The sequence below is a fragment of the Arvicanthis niloticus genome, chromosome 9, assembly GCF_011762505.2.
Source record: "Arvicanthis niloticus isolate mArvNil1 chromosome 9, mArvNil1.pat.X, whole genome shotgun sequence".
NCBI classification, from domain to species: domain Eukaryota; kingdom Metazoa; phylum Chordata; class Mammalia; order Rodentia; family Muridae; genus Arvicanthis; species Arvicanthis niloticus.
The window spans coordinates 25,461,796-25,484,405 of NC_047666.1; the positions used below are offsets into that span (position 1 = coordinate 25,461,796).

At 41.8% G+C, this 22,610-nt stretch overlaps 1 protein-coding gene across 1 annotated transcript; it reads right to left on the reverse strand.

The window, feature by feature from the left end:
• Nucleotides 1-8,196: 8,196 nt before the first annotated feature.
• On the reverse strand, nt 8,197-22,404 carry Dusp11 (dual specificity phosphatase 11). The gene is made up of 9 exons (XM_034511874.1): nt 22,165-22,404; nt 20,099-20,174; nt 19,503-19,634; nt 14,719-14,842; nt 13,671-13,731; nt 12,066-12,112; nt 11,435-11,510; nt 11,053-11,232; nt 8,197-8,668 (listed from the first exon to the last, which is right to left on the reverse strand). The coding sequence occupies exons 1-9, from the start codon at nt 22,263-22,265 to the stop codon at nt 8,476-8,478; spliced, it is 990 nt and encodes a 329-aa protein (XP_034367765.1). The 5' UTR covers nt 22,266-22,404; the 3' UTR covers nt 8,197-8,475.
• Between the last annotated feature and the right edge of the window lie 206 nt (nt 22,405-22,610).

The window sequence follows — 22,610 nt, forward strand, 5'->3', positions numbered from 1 at the left end:
CTGCACTTCCAGAAGTGGAGGTCAACATCCTGAGTGCTTCAACTGACTCCTCCCCTTGTGAGGGCAGAGTGTGCTGGCAAAGGAAATAGGCTTGTCGGAACCTTCCTGTGGGAGGGTTCCATGGGGAGGCTGGAGGTTCAGGTCAGGCTGTAAGAGCTACTGAAGATTTATTCGAGAGATGTTAATCACTTTCTTACTGTGATAAAAGTATTAACCTAAATAAGGTGAGCACACTTTTTCCACTACTAGAGACCCCACTCAGTTTTTACTTTGCTTCGCGTTGTCCCACCAGTCACTGGGAGCACCCCCGGACCCCACAGCCCTCCTCAGGGACTTGCTTCCGGGACTTACCTAACATTAAGTATGGTCTCTATATCCAGAGTAGGTGAGGAAGGTCGTGTGTGACCCCCGAGTCTCCCAGCCAGACTACACATGCCAGAATTAGTTTTCTGTTTCCCTTGGTTGGGGTTTGTCTTTTATCTATACTTTGCTTACATGGAAGGTGTCTGGTGGTATGTGCAATAGTGGAATGGTAGGCTCCCGGTGTAACTCTCCTAATTAGGATAGTCGAGAGTTCAAAATGGCCCATTACCATAATTTTGAATCAGTGACTGGAGGAGTCTGAAGGAAGTCTTGCTTGTATCTGGGAGAGCCGCACTTTGAGCAACCGTTTAAGACTTCTGAGGAAACTGGCTTGTGGGCTTACAAACTATGTGTGGAATCCTGAATTTTTATGCTACCAGGCAAACACTCTACCACTGAACTACAACCTTATTTTGCTTTTAATTTTTAAATTTATTATGACATAATAAGTCCGGCATCCATGGTATGGCATGATGGTACAGTCGAACCATATATACATCTATACAGTAACCATCTATATGAACTGGCATCCAGAAAAGGTAGTGAATACATTATAAACACTTAACAAAAATATATCAAAGGAAAAAATAAAACAAGCCATATGAAAAGAGACTCAACCTTAGTCATGGATGAAGTAAAACTTCAAAATAAGACAACTCTACACAAATTGATTTATCTTAACAGGAGAAATGTAAAACTAGTGTCAAAAGACACAGCTTCAGATATTAAAGTTCTGTATGTAAGGTGATAAAAGCACTTTACAAAAGTTTACTGCTTTAAAAAATTGAACCCTGGGGATTGATAAAGTGTTTGCCTTGCAAGTCAGATACCTGAGTGGGATCCCTAAAACACACACACACACACACACACACTCTCACATGAAAAGAAAGAAAAAAGGCAGGCTGGAGAGATGGCTCAGAGGTTAAGAGCACTGACTGATCTTTCAGAGGTCTTGAGTTCAATTCCCAGCAACCACATGTAATGGCTCACAACCATCTGTAATGGGCTCCAATGCCCTCTCCTGGTGTGTTTGACATCTACAGTGTCACTACTCATATAAATAAAATAAATCTTAAAAAAAAAAAAAAAAAAAAAAAAAAAAAGGCTGAGGAGTCCTGGGGTCCTGTTGTAATACCAGCTCAAGTAAGGCAGAAGCAATGGAGCCGGGGTCACTGGCCAGCCAGCCTACAGGCAAATTCCAAGGACTGCAAGACCTGTCTCAAAAAGAGATAGATGATAGTTTGGTGCTGGGTATACACACCTTTAATCCCTGCACTCAAGAGGCAGAGGTAGGTGGATCTCTGTGAGGTTGAGGCCAGCCTGGTCTACATAGTAAGTTCCAGGCCAGCTAGAGTTACATGGTAAGATATTTCAAACAAAAGTTAGAGTTCCTGAGGAATGACTGGTATCTGAGGTTGTAGCAGCAGCTAGACATATGAAGAGTTCACACTATGACTCCATTTACATAAAACAAATTTACAATGCCACAAGAGATCAGTAATTCTTTGGAAAAGCTGTACTTCCATGGTGGCTACATAGACACATATACAAACATAGTTTTGGTTTTACTGCTGTGAAGAGACACTGTGACCATGGCTACTCTTATAAAGAAAAACATTTATTTGGGACTGGCTTACAGTTTCAGAGATGGGAAATATGGCACCCTGCAGCAGGCATGGTGCTGGAGAAAGAGCTAAGAGTTCTATATCTTGATCTTAAGGTAGCAGACACACTAGGTGGAGCTTGAGCCTAGGCCTAGGCCTCAAAGCCCACCTCTACAGTGACAACAGTTCCTCCAACAAAGCCACACCTCCTAATAGTGCCACTCCCTATGGGCCAAGCATTCAAACACATGAGTCTATGGGGGCAATTCCTATTCAAACCACCACACATACCAAAGACATTTTAAACACCTATAATGTATATCAATTGTACCTTTAAAAATCATTTCAAAAGCACAGTGAGATAAAATATTTTTTAAATTCAAAACAGCTAAAATTTGAGTTAGAGAGACAGCCCAGGCGGTGGGGATGGAGAGGTGGGGATAAGTGGAACTCTTGACACTGGCTGGCCAGTCAGTCAGCTTATTCAGGAAAGCTCCATACCAATAAAACACCCTGTCTGCAACATAAACAACTCCCATCCCCGTCAAAACAAAGTGGAGTGAGGCGTGGTGGTACATGCCTTTAATCCCAGCATTCCAGGGACAGGCAGGCAGATCTACACAGAGAAAAACAATGTCTCAACCAACCAAAACCAAACAACCAAAATCAAGACCAAACAACACCTCCCCTCAAAAAAAACCCCCACAAAACCAACCTCCCCCCCAAAAAATCCCAAGGTGGACAGTGACGTCTGAGGACACCTTACACACACACACGCACATGCACACGCACACACACACGCGCACACACTACTATTTGCTAGTAAGGTGTAACTGAAACACTCATTTCTTGTTGGTAGAATATAAAATAGTACACCTGTTTGGGAAAGTTTGACAATTTATTATAAAGTTAAACATACATGGCAGCATTCCACTCCGGGGGGGGGGGGATGTTTATATAAAATCTTCTATAAAAATTTTATATTTAAAATTTAAAAATTAAAAGAAAAAACCCCTACAGACAACCTAAACATCTTTTAACTGGTTGATGATTACTATGTATCAGAGAACTCAGCAACAGAGGAAGAGTGACCAGCTGAGCCATTCTGTAACACAGACCTTAAAGCCAGTCAGCAGCCAGATGAGAAACACCGCTCAGAAATCTATGTCCTAACTTCACCTGCACAGCATTGTAGAAAAGGCAAAGGAACAACTGGATCAGCAGTTGCCAGGGGCTGGGTTGATGGGAAGAGCTGTGACTCAGAGGGGAGGTGGGAAGGTGGAGTTTGGCGCTGCTGTATATTCCTTGGTCAGGACACGCAAAAGCCTATACTAGAAAGGAATTTATTTTAGTTTTCTTTTTTAAAAAAGTTATCTCAGAGCTAATGACCCTTCTTCCTACAGATGCAAGGGAAAAACCATTCTATGGCATTTGAAAGTTGGTTCAGAATGTTACGCTGTGAGATGGGACTTACATAAGCAGTCACAACTGTCCTCGGTGTTAATATATATATATATATATATATATATATATATATATATAATATATTTAGAATAATTCTAAAACTTGTCCCCATGTCAGGCAAATACAACCCCAAATGTAACTTTAATTATTGATAAATTGTTACCTCAATATAACTGATAATGGCATTCTCAAAAGCTCCAAGTTTTTGTAGTATGGCAAGTCAGTAAGAGATCAGGTCTATCAATCATGTGTAAGGTTAAACTATTAAGATCGCATGACCACCAGATCTATAAAACATTTGAGGTCCTCTAGAAAGCAGGTATTGAGGCAAGAATGAAGTCACTGGCATTTTCTTTGATGTACACATACAGAGAGGTGAGGACAGGTCTTAAGCAGGAAACAAAGCCGTGTGATGCAACCTGCTGCTCTACTTTAGTAAGCCAAGAAGACACCAGGCTCCGGGAAGATATCCTCAGTCGGGACTTTCTCTGGAAGCCTCGTTAGATCAAACTGTGCAAGCAACCTACAGTGGAAAAGGAGGGGAGTTTGCTTGCTAGGCCCCTCCTGTCCTCTCCTGAGGGAGTAGATTATCCACCTCACCGTCTGCAGCCCCTCAGGGAGCCAGATTCCATGGCCTACTGTGTCCCATCCCACTCTAGTTGAAAGTGGGGTTGTATTATAAAAAAAAGGATATGGTGTGGTAGAGCCAGAGGTTCCATGTACGACCAGAGTCAAAGTGTCCTACTTGGCTGGGATTTTTTTTTTTTTTCCATTTTCATGATAGGGTTTCTCTATGTAGCTCTGGAACTCCCTCTCTGGCCTGGAATCCAGAGATCTGTCTGCCTCTGCTTCCCAAGGGCTGGGATTAAAGATTTAGCTTGGGAATTTAAAGACTCATTTGCAAAGGCAAGACAGGATGTATTCTTCACTGCAAAAAGGTACTGTCGCACTGTGCCACTCTGACATGGCACAGAACCTGGAGTAGTATATTGTTTAGTACAGTGTACACATTCACTGGGGTAGGGCTGAGACTGGTTCATACATGAATGCCTGGCTCAGAGACCACAGCACCGATTACAGGCGAAGGACAACTTTAAAGACAGACAGTGGATGACCACAAAATGGCTAGCATTCAGACAGAAGGGTGAACAATGAAGGACTTGAAAAGCCAGCTTGCAGCCAGATACAGTCCCTGCACCAAGGCCATAAGCTGTTTGACACTTCCAAGAGGAAGGGAACACAGGAATGTTTTCAGGACACAATTCTGGGAAGCTCTAAGTTTTATTGGAAAGGCTGTTTAATGAGGATCCCAATGGGACACCCTCGAGTATGTGAGTGTAGTAAACACACAATAGTCAAGATATATACTGTTGTTTGTTTTTAAGAAAACAACTGAGCTAATTCTTAGAAATTAAAATTCAGAGCTGGGCATGAGAGCAAGTACCTGAAGTTCCACTTGCTCAGCAGACTGAGGCAGATGGACTACTGGAGCCCTGGAGTTCAAGGCTAACCTACAGAATATACTGAATCCCTGTGCTTGTTTTTTAAAAAAAAATCATATATGTAATATATGTAAATAACAGAAGCTGCTTTATCTTGTCTATCTTTATATGTATATATAGATCATGAATATATAGGTGAGAAGCCTGCTGGAGGCAGAGCTCAATGACACAGTACGTGTCTAGCGTGCCCAAGATCCTGGCCAATACCAGCATCCACAGCCCCAAGGTTTCAGAAGAAAAAAACTAGACATTAACATGAAAAGGTTAAATAAAAATGACAAATATAATTAAATCAGAGGTAAATTTCAGGAAAGAAGTCCAACATCCTACTAGAAGCTGCCCTAGGGTTAGGGATTAATGCTAACACAATAGCATTAAATAAAAACTTCTTGCAATTTACCATATTGAAAGAGCTCAGCTGGTATATGTCATCGTGGATAGAAAACACACTATGACATGTGAGAGAAAGAAGACCCTAAGACTTCAAGAGAAAAATTACAGGTCACAGACAAAGATTTGACATCAGGCAACACAGGGTTTCAACAGCCGATAGCAATGTGAACTGAGGCACAGAAAAGTGCCTACCTGAAACTGTAGCTAATCAAAGAACAGGAGCAAAGAATCAAAAAGATCCATTTCTATGGCTCAGCTGTTACTCCCTACCCAGCCCGGAGAAGCTACTGAAGGACATAATGGTCAAATGGGAAATTAGTCATGAAGGAGAACCTGGGACCCAGGACACATAAGAGGGTTCTAAGAAATGACAAGAGGGAAGAGAGCTCAGGTCGGGAGCGATGTCCCACGTTAAGAAATAGCCAGTGTGCCTCCTATCAACAGTTGTGTTTCCTCAAAATTCCTGATAAAGTTCTAAGCCCCAGTATCTGAAATATCACTGCATTTGGGGCAGTCTTTCAAGAGGCAAATACATTAATGTGAGGTCTCCATGGTGAGTCTGAATCTAATGACTTGGCATCTTTGAGAGAGAGCTGAGGATGCATCTCAGCATATCATAAAAGAAAAAAGGAGGAGGAGGAAGGGCTGAGTAGGGGAGTGTATTAATGTATTAAGACAGACCTCAAGAAGAGAGAGAGTCATCTACCAGTCATCTACAAAAACAAATTCTCGCTGACTCTATCCTTCCCAGCGTCTAGAACTATGAGAAACAGTAACAATTCCTATAGACTACATCCCTCCGTCTATGATACTCCATCATAGCAGCCCTACCAACTGGACTTGGCATCTAACTGGGACATTTTAAGAAGCGCTAGAAAAGGGGTCAAATTAAAAGGGCGATCACTCACTGAGACGATTTATAATGCTATCAGATACAGAGGAAGAATTTGTGACATAATCAACAGAAAATGGCCAAATGAATGAGGCAAAAACATTAAGGAAAGGAGAAGACATAAAAGAGCCCACAGCCATGGAGCGTAATGGCTAATGATGGCCAACACTTATCTAGTAATTTCATCAAAAGCTTCGAACAGCTGTGGAGTGACTGGGTAGGCTGAGAGCTTCATCAACGCTTATTATCATAAATAAAAAAATCACGCAATGGTGATCTCTAAGAGTATTAACACATAGAGGAAAATACATAGACTAAGGCAGAAATAATAAGCCTAAGGAGGCTAGCTACCTCTGAGGCCTGACAATCAGGTAACATGGAGGATGCCTTTCCATGGTAACTTCAGGAAAGCTACCTGAGAAAATATTCAGATGTGTTTCTAAAGTAGAAATATAATTTAAAACACTAAATAGACCACTAGAAACTTTAAAAAAGCAGCATGCTTCCACTAGGCCTTTGGATGGTGTGACATGGACAAAGCCAGACCAGTGTGTGCAAGAATGAAAGTTATTTATGAGTTATCCGATGATAAAGGTATTGGCAATTCAAAGGTAGAGGAACAGGGCAGGCAGCAAAAACAATTCCTGAATGGCAATGGCCCTCTCCTGGCAGTGTCCTCCAGAGGCGGCTTGCTAATGTGTTCTTGACACCTTCCAGACTGGGTGCACTTCTGTACCCGGCCCAGCTTTGTCCTCTTGGTCTGCTCTAGTTTCTTACACTGGACAATACACTGCCCTAGTATATTCTGAGGAAGAATTCTGCAGGGGAGTCTCACAGCAAGCAGCACTTTCAATCTGTTAATGTGATGAGAAAAACTTTAAGAGCTATCACTCGAGTGCAGAGCAACTTGACTGAGCAAAATTATTTGTAGGCCAGAATAGATGAACAGAATAGATGGTCCTCATTAGGGAGCTCTCTCCACATGTTCATACATGAGAGAGAAAATAACTACTGTGTGTAACATCAGTTGGTCAGTTTTACAATCCTTTCTTTTTTCTTTCTTTCTTTTTTTTTTTTTTTTTTTTTTTTTTTTTTTTTTTGGTTTTTCGAGACAGGGTTTCTCTGTGTAGCCCCGGTTGTCCTGGAACTCACTCTGTAGACCAGGCTGGCCTCGAACTCAGAAATCCGCCTGCCTCTGCCTCCCAAGTGCTGGGATTAAAGGCGTGTGCCACCACCGCCCGGCCAGTTTTACAATCCTTAAGATTAGAGGCTTAAAAGATAGAAGCCAAACTGCCTAGTCCTTCACCAAACACTTGCTGTGGACTATGTGTTATGAGGAGCAACTTCCTGAGTGAGTTCTAAGGTGAAGTAATTAGCACCTCCATGTAACCTGAGGTGTGTTCTAGAGAAAGAGCACCATTCCAGTGTGGGAGGCCAGTGGACAGAGATCCTGAACTGAAGTCCTCAGGGACAGCATAGCCCTCAGTCTTCCCAGATATCCAGGGATGTATGACATTCCTAGTTTGTTCAACACTTAAAATCTACAGAGGTTTTCTAGCCTTCTGGATAGTTCTACCCTGTTGGTGGCAGTTACCTCATCAAGTAAATTACAATTTAACCAGCACTCTGGTCTATCAATTAGTTTCTTCTTACCTAACTTGGCAATCCATCAGTCCCTAAAATTTTATACTTCTCTGGGTTAGCTGGCATACCTGGCAGGGTCAGTAAAAAGCTGGTCAAATCCCAACACTGACCATCAAGGAAAAAATGCTGATCAGAGTCCCACAAGGACAGAAAATAGGTGCAAAGAAAGGAACTGTCTCCTGGCTAGAGTTTTAGTAGAAAATGTTAACAGTGATGGAAAACAGACGCCCTTAAAGACTGCCAGTAAAGGACATAGTAAAACACTATGAACCTCTGAACACATTACAGGCTTGAGCAAAGGGAATATACAGGGAAAACAAAAGGCAATTAAAGATTTGCAAGTTTGTAACAGTTTATCTATTCAGAATGTTCTGAGGAAAGTTGAGGCCTGGAATTGAGGTGTTCTAGACTGCCAGAGCCACCAGCAGGGAGGTAAAAAGCAAGGAAATTCACCTTCAACACACATGAAGGAATAGTAAAACAGTTTAAAAAGTTAAAAATGTTCAAAAAATTTTTAAAATTCTTTTTGACCTGATTTTATTAAATCACCCAGCTGTCTTCTGTCCAGCTCTGATCTCAGGTGGCCCCTATGACAGACCAGCCACAGTGTGCCTCACAGGTTCCATTCCCAGTAGGCTGGGTAGAAAGGTCTCTGGTAACTATCAGCAGTCCACTTCTTATTGTGGGTCGCTTGACTGCCATTTGGCCTCATGTTCCAGAAGAATCTTCTTTGTGAATAGTACTCTCCAGCTGGACCAGGAGGGACAAGGCCTCTCTGGTAAACACTCTGATTTTGTGACCATTTTCTTAAACAAGAAGAAAGAAATCATTACCAAGATTAACATATAATAACAAGCCTTATAAAATAATACAGACACTCTAACTGCACTCTTTCCTGCTTGGATGACCCAAGCAGATAATCACTTATCTCTCTCCTCATTTTTTTATGAAATGGAGATAGGGCTGGGGAGATGGATAGCACAGTAAGTACAGCTCATGCCATACACATGTGAGGACTTGCGGCTCGATCCCCAGAACCCACAGAAAGCTGAGAAACAGTAGCAGGTGTCTGAAATCTGTATGATAATATGGGAGGCAGAGGCAGGAGGATCCCTGGAAGCTGGAGGGCAGCTGGCCTGGCATGTCAGTGGAACCACAGATAAGGTCAAAGTGTGAAGAGTGACACTCGGGTTGTCCTCATGCAGGTCCTCCTCCTTCTCCCCCTGCCACCCACAAAAAAAATCTCATTTAGTCAAATTTCCTTAGTAGCCTCTTTGGTCTCTATCCTTTTCCATCATTCCGACTATTGCTGCTGCTGCTGGCTGTGAGCAGCCATGTGGATCTGGGAACTGAACCTGAGTTTTCTGCAGGAGCAGTCAGTACTCCTAACTGCTGAGCCAACTCTCCAGCTCCTGCTACTATTTTTATTGTTATAAGTTTCAATTTCAGTGGCATTATAAAAATGTCACAGTATGGTTATGGTCACTTAGCTGTATTCCCACTCTTAGAATCACAGGCTACTACCAGTTTTCCTACCATTAATATTTTGAGGATTAGCATCTCATAATATATACTACTACTGTACACAGAGCAAGGAAATTCACCTTCAGTTCAACACATATGAAGGAATAATAAAACAGTTTAAAAAGTTAAAAATGTTCAAAACATTTTTTAAATTCTTTTGACCTGATTTTATTAAACCATCCAGCTGTCTTCTGTCATCTAGCTCTGTCTTAAGACAGTAGGATTTGAAAAGTAGAGTCTTAAAATGGAATACCAGGTATGAACATCCTTATGGTCATTAAAACTGACTCAGAAGGGCTAATCCCACTCTCTGTGTTACCAGTAGCATCTTTTTGAAGGTGTTACAATGTACCAACTTGCTTTAACAGATGCAGCAAGGTAACAACCATGTTATGGGTTATGCATTTGAAAATCTCCACCTCAGAAAATGGAAATCAGAGATGTGGTCTCACCCAAGATTGCACATGGTATGAATAGCAGAGTAAGGAGACAAATTCAAACCCAGCCTGAGAGTCACAACCCTCAAATGCTCATAAAAACTTAAGCTAAATTAACGGCCAAAACATTTTGCAAGCTATGGTTGTTAATTTTATGTAGCATCTTGACTAGGGTAAGGAATAGCTACAGAGCTCACGAGGCATTATTTTTGCATCTGTCAACCAGAGTTTCCAAAGAAGACTGAAGCATGAAGACCAGACTGAATAAGGAAGGTCTGCCTTGCACGTGGGTGGGTGCAAATCACCTGGACGAGACAGCAGTACCAGCACAAAGCAGAGCAAAGGCAAGTTTACCCTCTGTCCTGCTCTTCCACCCCCACCCCAAGGCTTCTCTAGCCTTTCCTCACGACTCCTAGAGAGAGTCGCCATGCTCCTTTGGTCTGAGCCATACTACTAGCAACCTTGGGTCTCCAACTTACAGAGGGCTTGTTGGGGGACTTCTCAGCCTACAGAGTCACACAAGTCAATCACCCTAATAAAGGCCCATCTTATCTACCTGCCCACCTTCCCTTGCTTCTCTATCTTCTCTTTCTCTGGAGAATTCTAACAGACAATTTTGACTGAACAGAGAATTTCCCCATTTCCCAATTGAAATTCCTTTATAATTTGATCTGCTAAATCATGTGTAACCATCTCTATTATGACTTTACTCTGTTCAAAATCCCCCTCCCCCTCTTTTTAAGACAACGTCTCATGTAGTCTATGCTGACCTGGAGCTCACTATATAGCCAATGATGAACTCCCGATCTTCCTGGCTCTACCTCCCAGTGCTGGGACTATAGGCATACTACCCTGCCGGGCTTCATATTTGTTCTTTAAATGACAGCCTTCCTTATTCCAAAAAATTGAATCTTAAAGCCTAGGGATATACTTCAGAGGTAGAATCTTGGGTTTTGTCCCAATAATGCAAGATTTTATTTTCTAGTAGGCCTATCTAACTTCTCTTAGATTAAGCTAATTAAAAAAAAAGAAAAAGGATAAAATAACATTTTCTTTTCTCAGGTGTATCTGAAGAGCTACACATTTTCCATCCAGTGTTTGATTTGCTAAGCAGCATGACTGACCCTGATCAGGAAGGAAATCCCAGTTGCTGGTCATTACCACAATGGACTTTCCCTGGCTTAAAATAGTTTCCACTGCAGTTCTAGGACAAGGAGACGCATAGGTACCTGAATGAGTACAGTGAGCTCTGGGTCTGGGTATAAACATTCTGGGAAGATGCCAGATGACCACCACGCCGCTTCTTCTTAGGTTTTTTGTTCACAGGTTTGTCAGTGGTGTGGACTTGCTCCGTATGAGGTGCTGAGTCTTCAAGATCACCTGACCTAGATGCACTAACATTCTGGTTCCTGAAAGAGAAGTGTGCCACAGTGCCACCAGATTCCAGTTCTATGTATTTTGATTCGTGAACATTTGGTCTCACCTCCCCACTCCTAGCTATTTAGGTTTTGCTTAGCAAGTGAGCAAGGTGCCAGGGAAATGTGCTGCTTGAATTATATCAAAGAGGCTTCCCTAGCTACAAAAATCTCAGCCAAGAAACGGAAGACTTACTTTTTGACACGACGTTTCTGCAGGTTTTCAATGTAGTTCTGCCTTTCTATGCAATGCCCCCGGCACCTGTTGAATACTGAGAAGCGGATAAAGATGAACTGTTAAAAACTGGTGCACCAAAAGGAATCTAGCCCAGAGAATTCAGATCAGAGCTCATATTCACTGACTAGTCAGGGGATAGAAGCTCAAAACCTAATTAGCTGAAAGTTACTTTCTTACTTTATTATAATTCATTTTTTCTAATCACCACAACCCTAAGGATAATTATTTAATGATCTTTAAGTACGATAGTTTATCTTGACTGAGTCATAGGCTGATAGCTCTCACTACTGCAGACATGTTCCTCATAAGCTTTTTGGCAAAGGCTGCCTTACATTCCCATCCTTGCTCTTTCTTCCCTCTGGTGCTGGAGACCACACTCAGGTTCCACACATGCCGAGCAGATGTTCTGCCGCTGAGCCACATCCCCAGCCCCACGAGCAGCACTCCTTCCTTCTCACTCTTCACTTTCTTTCTGGCATCTTATACTGCATCACATACATTATTTTTTCCAAAAATTGATATGTGGCTCTACCATTTCCACCTTTTGCTTTTATAGGAAGGGAAAAATAGTGGCACCCCTTATACTTACATTCAATTGCATCATCTGGCCTCATGCCTTCTACATCAATCAAATATCTAACAAAACAACATAATTTGGGTCACTTAAATATACGAAAAGAAAAAAATCAACAGGTCCAATTTCACGTACAAGTGGAGACATACGGATCCTAAGAAAATACTATATATCTAATCCAACAGTTACAGGATAACATGCCATGACCATAAAAAAAGACTATCCCAAGATTGACTAATTTAGGAATGTATTAATAAAGGTACTTATACAACAATATAATAAAGGAAATGCATGACCAACTGGCAAATGTTTAACAGGCAGATTCAGCAGTCATTTCCATCAAACTGCTTTGTGAACTAAAACACAGAAGGCTTCCTTAATATCACGGTGTATTCATCAATAACCAACAAAGCAACAGGGAAAAATAGTAATGTAGCCAAATGATATGGGTCAAACCCAGGAACTAACATCACTGTCACCTACTTTTCCTGATTTTCACTTTCAATCTACCACCAGGATCCTGACAGTGATGACTGAATCCTTCTACCAAAATGACCTTGACATCTTGGTCCAAGTGACCATCAATCAACACTTCAATTTGTACAAAATCCTAATGACTCCGTGCTTCTACCACTCCTGAATATTCTTTACTTAGCAGAAATAAATGGGACTCAACACACCCCTAAAAGGTGCAACAACAAAAACTCAAGCAGCTGAAAACCACTTGGCATGGCCCAGCTCTGACTCCTTCCTGCACCTGAAGCCCTACTTCAATGCCATACTTACCACACTGCCCACTGCCTCTGGCACAGTATATGGAATCCTACTCTAGGGTCTTGGCTCAGCCTTAAGTTCATAGTCTCTTCTGTGCCCTTACTCAGCCAGAACTAGCTCAACCATCCATGGAAATATACTGTCTTCTTGATGAGACAGGTCGCTCCCTTCTCATTTGCTCTCAAGGTACTATGTTCCTGTACTCCTCAGCACTTGACAGTGATAGCCCGTTTGTTCTTTCTTCTCTTCTTCTTCTCCTCTTCCTCTAGTCTTCCTTCTTTCTTCAGAGGCAGGTTACATAAGTATCTTTGCCAGCACTCACACTGCTCACACAAACTATAGCTCAGTAAGGACTTTTTGAGTGGATGAACATAAAGTCACACAGCACACCAATGCCTTAAGAAGCACCAGAATGCATCTGAATTTAGTGCATCAGTGGATCCAAAGATGCTCATACCATTTTAATGTTTTATCAAACTTCTGACTTGTATGTCAGCATGCAAAAAACAATACAAAACAAAAAAACAAAGAAAAAAAAAACCAAAACCAAAAAACAGGGCAGCCTTTAAAAAATAAGGTCTGCAAATACTTCCAAGAAGATTCCTACCACATATTAAGTTGCAGAACTGAATGTCTATTGTACTTTAAGCCACACAGATGTGCTTATATCTTCATCTATGGAGTCTACAATGGTATTGCTGATGGCAGTCTCTGGGTAGAGGCAACACTGCTCAATAATTAACTATTTCTATGGACGTTTAGATTACCATTGCAAACACACACACACACACACACACTCTCTCTCTCTCTACACTACACTATTTGACTTTTGGGTTAGCAACTCACCTGCAAATGAGGTAGCCAGTCCTATTTAAGCCATGGGTGCAGTGGACACCAATAAGTTTGTCTATAAAATAGGAAATATGGAGGTAAGAAACACCAAAAATAAGGTACACAATTTTCTGAAGAGTAAGACTTACAAGTTAGTGAAAAATCACTACTATGTTGAAAGTAAAGCGACTTTAAACACATGCTATCAAGAATAAGCTACCAAAGGCTCACTGCTGTGGAAATTCCACAAGCACTGGTGAGATAAAATGATGCCTACTGTAGAGGTGCCACCAGGTTGCATTAGAGAAAGATCAGTCTTAATATGAAGAAGAAACTAGAGTGTGTGTGAGTGAGTGTGTGTGTGTGTGTGTGTGTGTGTATGCATGTGCAATGCTCAAGTTTGAAACTGGGACTCATGTAAGCCATCCAAGTGCTCTACAGTTAAGCTGCAGACCTCAGTCCAGGCTTCATTCATTCGTGACACTAAATAATAACCACAACTATACTCAAAATGCAAAGACAGCAGAGACGCCGTCAGTATGTACAACCAAGATGCAAGTCTTCTGGCCCACTTGTGCTGTTTCCTAGCCGGGCCCTGCATTTTTAATTTTCTACCTCTCACTCCTTAGCCAGAGGGAAAGGGAAGCACTTCCATACATTACACAGTTGTCACTCAAGTTTTATTTCTGTGTGGCCCAAAGGAGGAAAAACACTTTATTACCACAAGTTGACATTTTCAAAGACAACAGACCTAATATTAGGATATTAATAATATCAAACTGCCCTGGAGAGCCACCTCGGTGCTTGAGAGCACATCTATTCTTGACAAGGACCCAAATTCAGTTTTCCAGCACCCATGTTGGATGGCTCACAACTGACCGTAACTCCAGCATGAGGGACTCTGATGCCTCTGGACTCTCTGAGAACCTGCATTCATATCACATTGCTACAAGCATACACACATAATTAAAAATGGTTAAAAAAAGTCTCTAAACCTATTCAAAATGTACAACAGAGTTCAGACAAGGAAAACAAAACAAAAAAACAAACTATAAGGACTTACCATTGTTTTTATTTTTCTTTAAAAACTCTTTAACTGCACATTTGAACTGACAGATAGTGTCATTATCAGGTACTTGATGACCAACTGTAAAAATTTTTTTGTAAGAAATAGTTTCTGGCAAATCCTAGAAAGCAAAACAAAGACAAATACACATTACTTCATGTGTAAGTAGATAATGAAAGATTTGAGGAGCCTGAATATAAACTGATAATGACAAACTCACTATGATAGCACTTCTGACTACAGAGCCACTGCTTACCAAGCTGTTTCAACCAGGAAATAGAACTTGGTTCTCATTAAGACTATAGGACAGTCACTAGGTATACAGAACACACCAAATTCAATGTGAATCAGGGTGTATATATGGGGTGACTAAACATGTGAACAGTTCTACCTAATAACTATTTCACTATTCTGTGCTTGCACAAAGTAGTAATGAGCTGGGCAAAAGGAGCTATGAATAACAGAAAGAACAGGGGAGGCGGGGCTAGGGAGATGGCTCAGAGCTTAGCAGTGCTTGCTGTTCTTCCTGCGGACGTAGTTCAGTTCTCAACACCCATGTCTGATGGCTCACAACAGCCTGTAACTCCTGCTTCAAAGGATCCGGCGCCCTCTTCTGACCTCAGCCGGCACCTACACACATGCAGTAGACACTAACACAGACAGACACAGATACACAGAGATACATACAGGTCGACACAGACACACACACACACACACACACACACACACACACACACACACACAAATAAATCTCAGGGGAAAAAAAGAGGTTAGATGAAAATCTGTAACTCTGGATTTAATTGGAAAGCACTATCACAAATATTACAGAGTTCCTGGCTCTGTCTACAAAAAAGCTTTACGACAACATCAGTCTATTAGCAATAAATATACCTGATGCTCATATATCTGAAAAACTATCAATATTGAAAGGAAACAAAGCTTTCTGCAATGGCTGAGTCAGCTCGGGACAGGAAGTAGTTAAGATGAGCCTGGAATTTCTTTCATGCAAAGTGATCACAAATGATCAGGACATCTTAAAAGATTAGCACGGAGAAATGTTTAATCCACTGAGGAGCTAGTGGCAGCTGACAGCTATCTGGGGAGGGGACGTCAGTTTTCCTCAGGAGTGTGGCCCTGGGCAGTTGGCCATGCCATGTAGATGGCTTTAATACATGTGCACTTCAGCAGCACTGACTCTGGACTTGGTGGATTATTTCTAAAATGCAGAATGGGGGTGGGGTGGAGAAATGGCTTAGAGGGTTGAAGCTTAAGACCTGGGTTGAGTTTCCAGCACCCAGGCCAGGCAGCTCACAGCTACCTGTAACTCTAGGTCTAAAAAATCCGACTCCTTCTTCTATCCTCCACAGGTTCCATCAAGCATGTGGGGAACATATTATAAAAAAACACATAAAAAAAAGAAGAGGACATGACATTGGAGTGTAAGTCAGGAGGAATTAGCTATGGTATTGGGGTGACTGTGATCAGAAAAGTGTATGAAGTTCTTAATAATATTGTTTTTAAAAGGTTTTAGGAGCCAAAGGAGAAGCCCCTTATTTTGAAAGGCCCTCCACCTGTGCTCCAATTCAAAAAGGCAACTACAGGGGCATTTGTAATGACAGAAAAAATTTAACTAACTAAATAAAATCTGACTAGTCACTATTGGCAGGTATCAGGGAGCCAAGATATTATTTTGAAAGCTGTTACACAGAGGAAAGAATCCTGTAGACATCATTGTGTAAATAAACAAGCAGAAACTTCATTAAATAAGATATAAATGATAACATTCACCTTGTATAGCCTGGTATGGTGGCGTACACCTGTAATCCTAGACCCTGGGAGGCTGAGGCAGGATAATCTTGAGTTTGAAGTCAGCCTGGGCTACACAGCAAGAGCCTGTCTCAAAAAAAAAAATGAAAAAGAAGATCAACCTTTTGAAGCCTCAAAGGAATTAATAGATCAATCATTAACTAGTAATACCATAAGAGACAACCACTCATTATATGCCCCCTAACTGAAGGACATCTGATCATTTATAAAAAACGTCTCGTGCCAGGCACGGTTGTACACCCTTGTAGTCTTTCTGTCTCAGTAGGCTGAGCACAGGAGTTCAAGATCAGTCAGGCCAACAAAAAAGAACCCATCTCCAAATATACAGACATGCTCAAAATTGCCATGTTAAAAGGAAAATCAAGGTAGCCAGAAAATGGTTCATAATTAAGAGCCTTTACTGTTCTTGAAGAGAATGAGGGTTTAGTTCCCAAGACCCAGATAGCCAGTTCCAATGTCTGCAACTCCAGTTCTAGTAGATCTGACACCCTTTTTTAAATTCTGTAGGCTCCAGCATGAATGTGTTATACACAAACTCATGCCAGCACACAAACATACATTAAAACAAAGACTTTAGAAAAGGAAATCAAGCTGGGTGTGGTGGTCCATGCCTATAATCACAGCACTTGGGAGGCAGAGGCAGCAGGATCAGGGGTTTAAGGCCATCCTTGGTGACTGAGAACACCCTGGGCTATATGAGACACTATCTCAAAGTTAAATGAATAAGTAAATAAAGGTAGGTGGAATGCTATATAATTATAATTCCAGCATCAGAAAGACTAGGGAGGAAGATCATGAGTGCTAGATCAACGAGGGCTACATACTAGGACTCTGTTTCAAATACTAACCCCCCAAAAAACAGTAAGGAAGAGAGGAAAGGAGGGTGGGAAAGGAAAAGGAAGGGGAAACCAGAGGTTAGGGGAGCAGGAGGGAGGAGGGAGAAAAGGAGTTAGAAAAACAGAATCCTAAATCTGGCTGTGCCAGCCCATTGGCAGAGAAAAAAACAGGCATGTGGAGTCACACAGCTAACATTTAGATGGTATAGCCTGTCTGGATCTCTCAAAGCAAGAATTCAAGGGCAGGGATAAAAAGAAGAGACATGGACAGCAATGTGTAGTCTTAATCAGATCAGACAGACAGCCAACTGCAAACTATCAATTCTTATGACAGTTAGGAGCTATCAAATTGCATATCTGACATAAAAGAACTGATAAGGAAAAAGTATTGTATCTTCAATACACATACAAAGACAGAGATGAATTCTGTAATATAAGATAAGACATGCCGATGTGGTGGTGCCCACAATGACTCTCTGCACATGGGAGGCAGGAGGAGGCTGCCTTTGTGGGCTGAAGACCAGCCTGGTGTACATATAATAAATTTCAGGTCAGCTAGAGCCACACTATGAGATTCTTTCTCATGAAAAATTAAGCACTCCCACCCCCAAACTCTCCCACACCCCAACATACACAGGGGTAGGGGAACTCAGAAGACAGCATGGGGGTGAAATAGATAGGACAGTAATGCAATACAGCATATATGCATAACTTAAAATTAAGCCAGAAAAGAAAAAAGATTCTGATATGTGTTTTAATAAATCTCAGAGACATACTTACTAAAATCATTCAGTCACAGAAAGGCAAGTATGACATGATACTGAGGCAGGAGAGATGGTTTAATGGTTAAGAGCATTGGCTGTTTTTGCAAAAGACTCAGGTTTAATTCCCAGCACAAAGCAGTTCACAACCATCTGTAATTCCAGTTACACAGGATATAATGCCCACTTCTGTCCTCACAGACACCTGCCATGTCTGAGGTGCACATAATACAAGTAGGCAAACACTCATACAAATAAAAATAAACCTTAAAAAAAAATTACTGCGCAGATAAGTGTAACTCTCCAACCTCATCAAAGATACTTTTTTTTCCTCCTGCAGATTACAAAAAGTCACAACTAGTCAAAATGCAGAAAACACTTCACTGCTCAGCTCCATTTACATGTGTCAACATGTAAATACAAGCCTCACACCTAAGGTTCTGAGGACAGCTCAGGAGAGGGAGGCAGGAATAGTGTAAGAGATGGAGGCCCAGGAGGTCAGCTGCAGGCTTGTATTTTATATATATGACAGGAAAAGCTGCACTCACGACATTTCAACAATACGGGTGCTTACATAAGATCTGAACAGTAGCATCAGCTGACCCGCCAACATGGACAGGAGAAACTGCAGAAGGCCCTACCCCTAGATAAAGAACTACAGGCAATTAAGTGTCTGAGAAAGGGAGAATTCGTCTTTAGATGTTAAGTATCATGAAGTGGTCAGTCTGAAAAAAGCTGTACATACAAGCAGAACTACACGGACTCAGCAGGTTGCACCTGTGTATCTGCATGTACATGCAGCAATAATAAAGAGTAAGAAGCTATGGATGTGAAGATGGGGTTAGGAGAGGTTAAAGAAAATGACAGAATTATGTTTTAATTAATTTAAATGCATGTTACATTATGCTACTTGTATGAGATACCTAGAACTGGGAAATTCATAGTGATAAAGCAGGTAAGAGGTTACTACGAGGTATGGCGTATAGAAGGAAGAATTAATGTTCAGTGGTTACAGAACTTTTGCTGATTAAAGAGAATGGTAATAATTACTACCTATTATAGTTTAATTCATGTCTCCAATCTAGTGTGTGTATGTTTTGCGCTGCTGAAGACTTATGTAGTCCAAGGTGGCATTGAATTTGTGATCCTTCTGCCTTAGTCTCCTAAGATCTGGAATTACAGCCACTAACTACCATCCATGCCTGGCCTTCAATCTCATTTCAACATGAAATTAGGGAAACTATTTGCTTTTCTTTAAAAGTTATTACTATCCACAAATGAAGTTTAGTTTTTGCATCAGCACAGGATGAAACTATTCAATTACTATGATTTTTTTTGCAGTCAGAGGTCTACTTACCTCTACTTTATAATAGCGCTGAGTATATGTTAAATCAATTATCAATCCAAGTTCTTCATTTTGTTCTTGAATTTTATTAAAAAGATCCAAGGGAGAAAAGCATTCTTCTGGCATAAGCTTTGCTTCAAATTTCTGTCAGAGAGTGAGATAAGAGAGAGCCCCAGGAGATGAGGACACAATGAGACCAAAGGGCTGTTTCTGCTCTTCTGGAAGCTTGCAAACAATCTCTCTTCCAGTGGTGGGAAGAACAAAAGCTCACTTTGATATAAACATATTTCTGTGTTTGTGTCTCCCTGCCTGAAAGACTTCAGAATGTCCTAGTCAACATTAAATACGTAAGAAAAAAACAAAAACAAAAACTTGTTCCTATTTGCCTATGCCTTAAAATCTCAACGCATTTCACAAATGAACACCTCCCCCCAGTCTACTGAATTTCCAGCACAGCAACTACCTTATCGACACAGTGAATACTGAATTATCTAGTTTAGTCAGGCTGACACAAAATATAACACATTATAATTATTTCTGATTAAGAGCCAGTATTCTCCATGAGGAATTTATATTTATGAAAAAATCTTGAATTAATTTTCACTTACTTTTTGCAACGGAACTTTGAAAGCAATGAAACGAGTCCCAGGCATCCGCTGCCCAACTGGGAGATAGTCTGTCCACCTGTGACACAGGGTATTTGTTAGTCAAACAGAATGTCAGCCTTGCTTCCAAGAATAAGGCTCCAAGATAATGGGCACATAACACACACAGAATGTCCCTTTGCTCTGCTCTACCCTTTGTCCCTCAACCTACTCATTCTGCACAAGGAGCAACCTACTATCATTCTTTCTGTTTCCCCATCTTGAAAACAGATACAAGACAACAAAACAGCACACAGGTCTCCACAAACAGTATCTAAAACCTAGAACTGTCAGAACAGAACAGAATTGCCTAACAAACCCAGCCTTGCATCAGATACTAAGGTGATATCAGACATGAAAACAGAAGGGAGACTGTGTCAGAGGGGAAGAGGGCTAAGGGAGGGGAGAGGGCAACAGGAGGCAGAAAAGGGAAAGACAAACAGTGTCTATTTCCCCTATGTGAAATCTAGTTTTAAATATACAATGCATATACATATAATACTATTTGAGACATGAAAACAGTGGTGAATTATTTAGGGGGAGGTAGAAACTAGCAAAATGTGGGCAGGAGAAAGGGGAAGGTGTATGTGTGTGGGCGAATATGAGCAAAGTATAATGTCATACATGTAGAAAATGTCAAAATGAAACCCATATTTTGTACGGTAACTAAAAACTATTAAAAACAGCAAGGAGTAATGAATGCCTACACACTGGCTGAAAGAGCTCAAATTCAATACTTTCACTGCTCATTGTTTGTAGTTTCCACAGCAGTGATATCAACTCAGTGTGTAGAAATCTCCCAGTTCTTACAACATGAAATTCAGTTCAGTAAGGAGTCAGTGTGGAGAGTCACAGCTGAGTTGTCTATGTCCAAGTGAGATGGTTCATTCATATACCTGGAGTACAGAGTGAGGACTGAGAGAAACTGGGCTAGAGACATAGTGGGCCCCAGAGTAGTGGAACCTAGTGGGGCGGACAGGCCACCACAAGAAGCTGGCTTTTTATTTTTAAAGTCAAGCTTTATCTTACATCTATGAGCTGCCTCAAAATTACTACTTGATATTTATCTTGTTTTATCTAAACAAATAAGCAACACCTACAATTATTTTTAATTTTTAGTTAAAAACTTTTATATCCAACAAAGATAATTTAATAATGAAATAATAAAATATCAATAATGATTTATTTATAACTTATACTTTAGTTAATAATTAATAGTTAAATAATTAACTATATATGTTAAAAATGGATTGGCCAGTAGATAGACAGCTGTCTTCTGCAATATGTCAGGCAAGTTCTGCACTGGGATGATATTGGAGAAGAGCTGACAGACTCTAAAGATATCAGTCTGTGAAGGGAGAGAGAACATTATGTCCATCCTGAATTTTAGGTAATGCTCATTTGTAGACATAAAAAGAAGCCCTTACTGAAGTCAGGGAAGAGGGAGAGAGCATTCTGCCCATCCTGAGAGATAAAACAAAGGACTTGTGAGTTCTAGGAAGATGAGAGGCCGATCTGGGCACAGCTTTTCTTTATTTATGGAGCTAAAACGACCGACCCTTGAAATCGAAGAAGGGAAGCAAACAGCTGCAAGTAAAGGGTTCATAGCACCTGTGAGCAAAATCGTAAAACTAGCCATTGGCACAGGCAGGGTTAAGTCCCTCAAATGACACCTCCGCTTTCAGAGTCCTGGAAGCAAAAGAACCTCGGCAGCTGGTTGAGCAAAGGGTGTGTACGGCTCAGACCGGATCCCTCACACCACGCCCAAACAAGCTGAAGACTGCGGCTTCAGTCATCAAGGGACGCCTCAATACTGGCAGCCGCGCCCCACCGCGCACTTCCGCCCTGGCCTGAGCTCCACGGAGTCCTGTTGGGACAGACCTGAGACCCCAGAAGGCGGGGTGGGGAGGTGTGGTGGGGTTCGGCGCGGAGGACTCTGGGAGGCGGAAGGGCGCGAGGCCAGGGAGCACGCCGAGACTCTAGGCCACCAAGGCAGTCGGAACGCCAAGCCCGGAACCAAAGCGCCTTACCTTTCTGGGATGAGGTTTCTGCCCTTCTTCTTGGGTGGGGCACGGACAGCGAAGTCCCGGCCCCGACCACGACCATATCGACCATAATGCCACTGGTTCATGTGGGCGCACAGATGCCGCCCACCCAACGCCAGGCGTGCCAGAGCGGCCAAAGTGGCGACTTCAGGGACGCCAAAAGACGCCGCCGGATCCAAAGCGCCGGCAAAGGAAAGCGCTGCGTCGAGGCCTCGCTGGTGCGCATGCGCCTTGCCCCGCCGTGCTGACGTCACACGTCACGCTGAGAGTAAGGTCTGTCAGCTTGCCATTGGCTTCAACAGTGTTGTACTGAGCAGGAGCCCGGTTTTGCAGCTGTGCACCGGCAGAACTGCTCAGGACAGGGTACAGACAATCCAGCCCACCCCAATGTTGCCTGTTTTCCAAGAAAAGACGTCAAGCAGTCTGAATTT

Coding starts and splice junctions, on each gene's coding strand:
- Dusp11 (XM_034511874.1), bottom strand. CDS start 22,265: ATGAACCAGTGGCATTATGGTCGATATGGTCGTGGTCGGGGCCGGGAC. Junction 19,635..20,098: donor TCAAAGTTCCGTTGCAAAAA/GTAAGTGAAAAT, acceptor ACTCTCTGACAG/AAATTTGAAGCAAAGCTTAT. Junction 13,732..14,718: donor AAAGAAAAATAAAAACAATG/GTAAGTCCTTAT, acceptor CCTATTTTATAG/ACAAACTTATTGGTGTCCAC.